The following is a 7,656-nucleotide window of genomic DNA, read 5'->3' on the forward strand; positions in this document are numbered from 1 at the left end:
GAAGGGAAGTGGATTACTCGAAGACTAAGCCCATTAAAGCAGTGTCATACTGGTGTGTGTTCCGCCTGAACCCAGGAGTGGTTGAGAGCTCAGGTGGGTTCTCTGGTGCAGCGTATTCCCACGATACCCGCTCACCGTGGCGTTTAAACTGCAGTGCTCTGGCAGGAGGATGTTCCGTTTGGGCAGTAGGGTGTTAGTGGTTAGGATTTCGCATGGTTCTTGCCACTTAGAAGTTACAGTAATGTATATTTCAAAGAAATACTCTGTAAAGTAGATTTTGCAGCAATCCGGAGCTGTGTTCAGTGACACGTAGTAGCTCTAGGTCTATTAATGTTGTATTGAGCTTGTACTTATATGTCTTTTTAAAAACTAGATGAGCAACAACAGTAATAAGAGAGCACCAACGACAGCAACACAGCGGCTTAAACAAGACTACCTTCGAATTAAGAAAGATCCAGTGCCTTACATCTGTGCAGAGCCCCTCCCATCCAACATCCTCGAATGGTAAGAGCTGGAGGGAACCATCCACTCGCTTGTGGAGGGAACGAGATTTTCCAGGTAGTCAGGTCTGACTCCCTGACTCCTGCAGGTTGGATCCTGGGGAGCTTGGGCTGGGGAGGTGGAGTGAGAAACTTCTGCTGAAGTGATAGCGAACTTTATTTTTCTAGAGGAGTCGATGGCTGGCTGTGAGATGGCTTTTATACATTTACTTTTCCTGTTTTGTCTTAGGCACTACGTGGTACGAGGACCTGAGATGACTCCCTATGAAGGTAAAAGTTCACATCAGCGAAAGCGTGGGTGTGCTTGGTGTTGTGCTTGAGATGCCTGAGGCATTATGTGCCTGTTTGGATGGGCAGAACAGAACCACTGTAAATAGTTCTCAAAACTGTTCGTGCGGTGTCAGAGCTGTCCCTGACCTGTGCCATGGCTTGTTGAAAAGAGGTAGTTACTGCTGTTAGTAACTTTTCTGTGAGCAAGGGTTCTGACAAAACCCCGGTCAGGTTAGACTGAAGACAGATTCCTTCTTAGTTAGTAACTGCTAAAGGTCTTGGAGCAGATCACTAACTCACTGTGTAGGGTGTGACAGTCCGGCAGTGTCAAGAGTTCCATTTCATTACCACAGAAATGGTCTCAGTGAGCTGAGGTGCATGTTCTGGTCGTGAATTCCTGTGCAGAGAGAGAGATGTAGAATACTGATTTGTTGCAGTCAGGTATTTCACCGTGTCCTCTGGAGCCTCTCTCGGGGTGCTTTTTGAGTGGGATTCTGCATGGGGTCGTATGTGCGGGTAGGTGAGTCTCTGGAGAACCCACCCCTCTGCGTGTGTTAAATACTCTTTGACTGGTTTTCCTTAAATGGGAGAGTTGCCTCCAGAGTAAATTCACTGCAGATGTGGGTTATTATTCCGGTGTTTTAGAGACACGAGGTGATGAGCTTGATCTCTTCAGAGCGAGGGGGAGAAGACGATAGGTGGAGGGTTTTATTTGGCCGATTTTGTGCAGCAGCTTAGGACTTCATCTTCATGCAAAATGAGTAATTCATCTCTTTGTGTAATGCAGGTGGCTATTACCATGGAAAACTAATATTCCCCAGAGAATTTCCTTTTAAACCTCCTAGTATTTATATGATTACACCTAATGGAAGGTTTAAGTGTAATACAAGGTAAGTATTTTCTTCTAACCCTTAAGCAATTAGCACCATTTTAGCGATATGTATAATGTGTAATAATTTAAATGGGAAAAATAAACCTCACTGTCTTACCTTTTGAAGGTTGTGTCTTTCAATCACTGATTTCCACCCGGATACATGGAATCCAGCCTGGTCTGTCTCGACCATCTTGACGGGCCTTCTTAGCTTTATGGTGGAAAAGGGCCCCACCCTGGGCAGCATAGAGACGTCAGAGTTCACAGTAAGCTCCAGCGCCGGGGATGTGCCTTTTGTCAGCTTGGGGAATGTTGAATGTGATCTCAAAGTTAAAACAGCAGCAGCTGGTGTTCTGGTGTCTCAGAAATGCGTGTGGTGTTGCCTACTACAGGTGACGGGCAGATGAATCAAGTAAATTTTAGGTAGCGAGGGGATGGGGAGAGGATTTCTTAGAGAAATTAAAACTCCTTTTAGTAAACAGTATTGTTAGGACTTTCTCCTTCCTTCTTCTCAAGGTGTCTGCCAAGCAGGCACAGTAGTATAGAACTGAATATAAATATATTTTATATATATATGAAGAACTGAGAGCGTAACGTGTCTAGAAATGTCTGTTGTAGTGAATAATACTCAAAAGCATGAAATTTGAAATGTTAGGAACTCGTTAGCTAGTGGTTCACACCATTCTTGTGGGAAATAATCAGATGTCGGATTAAAGAATATTAACTTTTGTTTATATACAACTGCTGATAATTGTTGTTTCCTCCACAGAAGAGGCAGCTCGCTGCACAAAGCTTAGCATTTAATTTAAAAGATAAAGTCTTCTGCGAGCTCTTCCCTGACGTGGTGGAGGTAAGGGAATTCATCCATGCAATAATTTGTTTCTCTGTAATTCTTCAACTTCTCTGTGTAGATCTGTGAACTGTTTGTTTAGGACTTTTCCCAGACAGCAGCAAATTCTGTCAATCGTGTAAGCCTTTCCAGAGGTGCTTTTGCTACGTGTAAGAATTAAAAACTTGAATCTTGAGATGGATTTACTTTTCTGTTCCACAGAGATCTCGTGCATAGAGAATGTAATCTAATCTTTGTATATCTGGACTTTGTCTATCAATATCCTAGATTTTTTTCTTAATTCTCCTTTAAGACAAGAGACCATTATACTTTTCCTACTTTACTTCCGAGAACAGGTGATACCTTTTAGGGAATACAGCACTAACCCTGTAGGTGTGTTGATACCCAGTTTGTATTGTCCTGTCTAGGTAAGAGCTGAAGGAAATAGAAACTTGCTCTGTGTATTTCCACTGATGACACTTGATTCTATAAGGTCTCACCCGTTATGAAGGAAAGACGCTTCTCTCTTCACTCCTCACTCAAGGTGGTTTCATCCCTGTAACTTCTTAGTGAAAGAATTCAGCTCTTTCAGCCTGCTGCTGAGACTGAGAGTTAATTTTCTGCCTTCCAAATGAATGGGACCAGTTTTCTGTTAGGGCACTCTGTGTCATGACTCTGGAGTTACAATATTATAGTGATGCTGCTCGTTGGAATTCAGAACTCTAGGAATAAAATTTATTTTGCCAGGCAAACTGTTTTGGGTTGTAAAATGTCACCAAATGGCAATCTTTATTATTGCACAGAGAATATTCGCTGTGCAAGAGTAGAGAAAAGATCTGGAGGTGCCTTTTTGCAGCTGTTTTCTTAGGCATGAGACGAGTGTTTTTGTTAGAGATAATCCATGGTCATAAACACGTGAGCACAGCTAGTGAAGTAAACACTGTCCACAGGCAGAAACCGCCTTTCTGGGCAGGGTGGAGATAGAACTTCAGGTTGGATTCATCTGCGATTATTCTTAAACGTATTCACGAAGCCCTAGTTTTAAAAACTTACTCTGTCTCTTTTTGGGGAAAACTGGGGGGAAAAGAAAAGTTTTGTCTCCGTTTCCCTTCTTCCTTGTGCAGGAATAAGTCTGAACTGAAGGTTTTAACTGCATTTTCTTATCAGTTACAAGAATGCCAGAGAATCAGAAACATTTTCTGCCGTTTTGCCAGTACCTAAATCACTGGGAAACTTTGAAGACAGTAATAGTTAACTGCTGCTGTGTTCCAAGGGCAGGCAGATTTTTAACAGATACTTGCAGTCCTAATCCTGCTAAGCTGCTGTGATAGGTTTCTTCATTTTTTTAATGTCTTCTGTTCAGAACAAGCTGGACAGGCAAGAATTCTGATGCGAGAATTTCTCATTTCTGAAAAAAGAACTCGGGTTCTGAAATCTTTTCAAAACACCAGATAACTTCACCACTTTCACTTCCAGCTATTCAGTTTTCTTTTTTCTTTCTCCAGGAGATTAAGCAAAAACAGAAGGCACAAGAAGAGCTCAGTAACAGACCTCCATCCCTCCCTTTACCAGATGTTGTCCCTGATGGGGAAGCACACTACGGTCAGAACGGAATCCCCCTTCTTAACGGGCACGTTCCGCTGGCGCCGGCCAATCATCCGGGTCTCCAGCAGGCCAATCGTAACCATGGACTCTTAGGAGGAGCTTTGGCGAACTTGTTCGTTATAGTTGGTTTTGCAGCCTTTGCCTACACAGTCAAGTATGTACTGAGAAGCATAGCGCAAGAATGAGCAATAAAAGAGAAATCCAAGACCAAATTAGTGGTAGTTGCAGAATGAGTGGGACTCTTTGGGCATCTGACTCTCGACACTGGGGTAATTCTTTGTTTTACCAAGTTGCAGGTAAAACATCAGTTGGCTCATGGGTTATGTTTGGGAAATGAGTAGTTTGGATTAGTCAGAAAACTAAAAGAAGTTCTGCTCGCAGGTCCTCTTGTCTTCGCTACTGTCTGGTAGTGGCTCCCAAACAAGTCAAAGCATTATTGATGAGACGCTGACATTTCTAGTGCTTTGATTTTTATAGCAGTTCTCCAGCTGTTACTTGAAATTTGAAAATCTGAAGCAAATAAGGCTTTTTACTTCATTGAAGCGTTTTTAAAATTCCACCATTTCTGCATATCGTATTTTATTTTCATTAGGGTGTTGAAATGATTCAGTTAGAGATGCCATGTGGACCTGGTAAGGGGTTGGTTCAAGGTGAACGTGGATGCCACGGAAGATTGCCGGTTTCTTTTTTACAGTAGAATGACCATCATTGCATATCTAGTCAGTAGTGATTAGATGAGTGGGAACATAACACCACGTGTGTTTAATGTGCTGTCTAAATTCTCACACTGTCATTGAAGGTTTTCTTTGGGCTGCAAGAAGTGCAGTCATCAGCCTTCAGGAGTGATTAGCAAGGGAAAAACCATTCGGATCAGTCATTAGTGGGGTGCCTGGTCTTGTTTTGGCTTTGTTCTCTTACAGATTTCTGCTCTGGGAGGTGTTCTAGTCCGAAGCTGTAATTCTTAATTTTGATCACAAGGTGCCACTGTTGAAAAAAGAGTAATAAAACTGCACATACCAATGGAGAGTCGATTGTGTGTTCAGAAAATCTCTGATTTCTTGGCCTTTGGTAACTGAAGTAACCTCAGCCCTTGTGAGGATAGAAAGACAAATGAGTCCAAATAACGAACCAGTTTCTTCAGAGTCAGCTGAATTAATCTGCAGTGTCACTAGTTGAAGCAAACCCTTAAAATCATTTCCGCTTGCTTACTGGAAGATTTGCATAAACTCCTAAAAAGCCAAGCCCCAAGCCCTTCTGATTCATCTGAGATTCTAGAAGCTTTTTGCTTTGAGGTGCAAGTTCGTCACTGTTCCCCTTCAGATGACTGATGAGTGAAACTCCGCTCTTTGTCCAGGTGATGCCAGGACTCTGGATAAAACACTGAAGCTCCCAGCGTAGCTCAAAAGTCTGGGAAAAAAGTCTGTCTGTAAAGACTTAAACCGTTTGCTTGGTTCCCCCCCACTTAAATTTATCCAAAAGCTTTGTTCCATCAAGGCAAACTTCCTGTGCCTTTCATAACTGACAGCGCTGCCTCGTCATCCGGGGGAGAACGCACTCTCCACTAACGGTACCAGCAGCCGGCGCAGGTGGTAGCAGGGTCAAAAGCTCCGCATCCCCCTGCCTGCTTCATTTTAACTGTTGTGAAGAGCCCAAATAAAAACGACATCATGTGTCCAAGAATGTTTTCGCAATGGTTATATTTTCCCTTTCAGATTAGTTCTCTCTGCTTCTCCTTGGTACCTGGAGTCGTAAGTTGTTAACCCATGAGCCATGCAGCTTAGAGCATCGATGAATGTGACCAATTCTCTGCAGTAGGTAGGAATGATCAAAGCTAGCCGAACAGCTCTGTGCGAAAGAAATCTTAGCAGTGCTTACCGAGGTGAGGAAGGGAAGGAGGAGATGGCGGGGTGGGGACGGGGTTTGGAAAAGGCTGGATTTGAAATTGTATTTATAAATCTTTGGTTTCTTTTTTTGTAATTATAATTATTTTGTGGTTTTACCAAATCTTATTTATAACTGTTTTTTAATTTGCCTCTTGTCTGCGCTTAATCAGCTCTTGTAAAAAGAGACGCACCAGTTAGTTGTATCTATCTCAGAACAATGTTCTGTCGCTCTGGGGCTGTGCTGGATTGTATTTTTTTTCCTCAAAGCGTATGGACGTGGAGCTGAGGCTGTTTGGTCTCGTCGGTGTTAGTATCACTCAGACATGTTTGTGGTCTCGCAATGCCTTGTATGACTGTTGACATCGCCTACAGACAGAAGCTTATAATTGGTTATCAATGTTTATCATCTTCTGGAAGTTCTTTTGTCCACACGAATGAAGACAAAGGCAAGGAGACCTTGGCCATGGTGCATTTGCATCTTCTGTGAGATGTACCCAACCACTGTGAGAGAACTAGGAAAATCAGAGATGTTGAATAAAAGGCGTTTTATTCTTTGACAAGAGTTGGCCTTAAGCTACACCCAGGCATTTGCAGGTGGGTCTCTTGTCCTTAATAAGTGCCACAAATGGAAAGAAAATATCTTTGGTTAAATCCTGGGCGTGCTGCGTTTTTTTTCTGAGGATTGGTTGTATTTAAAAAAACAAAACAAAACCCCAAAACATCCAATGGCAGTTTCTCTCGGGTGCCCTGGATTGGAGAGCATGGCCTTCTCGGGTGCTGCGTGAAGGCTGGGAGCAGCAGCTGGCTGAACCTCACACCTGCAGCCTACAAGATTTTGATACATCTCCTTGCCTTTGGTAACAGAAGACTTGCTCCCTTCCGTGTAGGTTTTACTGTTTTGTGTTTTTTAGAAGAATTTATACTAGTATGCGGTAGCTGATCTTCTGGTTACCAAAGTTGTCAGGTGGAGTAAACCATTCTTTGCCATGCAAAAATATTTCCATGCCCTGAAGCGGTGCATTACTTCACTGTTACAAAACTGAAAGTTGTCCCTCAGTATGTGATACTGGAACCAGTGTCCCTTCCCTTCCATGCTGCAGGTGATCGATTTCTGTAAGACTGTGACACACAGTATGGAGGGAGTTTTTGCATCTCGAATCAGAAGACGTCTCGGTGGTCGCCTTTAACGATATCTTGGTTTTTAAAATCCTGGATTTGTGTGTAGCCATAACTTTTCTGCCCCTAAGATTTCAAGGTCATGGAAGTTACCGTACTTCGAGCATGTACTGAGGAGTAGAAATGACTGCGTTGTAAAGTTGTTTGTTCATAATAAACATTCATGGTTAAATTTATACTTTCTGTGGGACTGTTTTTGGGAAAGGAATCACTGGGAAGAAATCTGAACTGGAGAAACGTGGGCTAGGAAAGAAAAGCTGGCAAAGCTGCGTCTCTCATGTCTAGATTGTATTTTTTTTTCCACCCCCAAGTTAGTTTGCTGTCCTTTACCCCTGTGGTGAAACACCCCCAGGTAGCAATGTCGAGCTCTTTTGTGTGCGGGTGCGGATCCTCTGCAGAGAGCTGTTCGTTCTGTACTGTCCGAAGCGTCACAACTCCGCTGTAGGGCAGTGCCCGTTTTCAGAACGGGTGCTCTGAGGTGGGCAGGAGCCGCTCCAAGATGCCGTTGTGCTGTTTGTGCCA

At 43.1% G+C, this 7,656-nt stretch overlaps 1 protein-coding gene across 2 annotated transcripts; it reads left to right on the top strand.

Annotated features, from left to right (window-relative positions):
* The first annotated feature begins 373 nt into the window (after positions 1-373).
* Positions 374-4,360, top strand: UBE2J2 (ubiquitin-conjugating enzyme E2, J2). Of its 2 annotated transcripts, none has more exons than XM_010139723.1 (6): positions 374-507; positions 685-770; positions 1,558-1,660; positions 1,769-1,907; positions 2,411-2,491; positions 3,976-4,360. In XM_010139723.1, exons 1-6 carry the CDS (start codon positions 374-376, stop codon positions 4,258-4,260), a joined length of 828 nt encoding a protein of 275 aa, XP_010138025.1. In that variant the 3' UTR covers positions 4,261-4,360. The 2 variants fall into 2 exon arrangements, with proteins under 2 accessions (XP_010138025.1, XP_010138026.1); XM_010139724.1 differs by having other exon boundaries at positions 374-504; positions 730-770.
* Positions 4,361-7,656: the final 3,296 nt, after the last annotated feature.

This window comes from Buceros rhinoceros, unplaced genomic scaffold (assembly GCF_000710305.1).
Source record: "Buceros rhinoceros silvestris isolate BGI_N320 unplaced genomic scaffold, ASM71030v1 scaffold9837, whole genome shotgun sequence".
In the NCBI taxonomy this organism is placed as follows: domain Eukaryota; kingdom Metazoa; phylum Chordata; class Aves; order Bucerotiformes; family Bucerotidae; genus Buceros; species Buceros rhinoceros.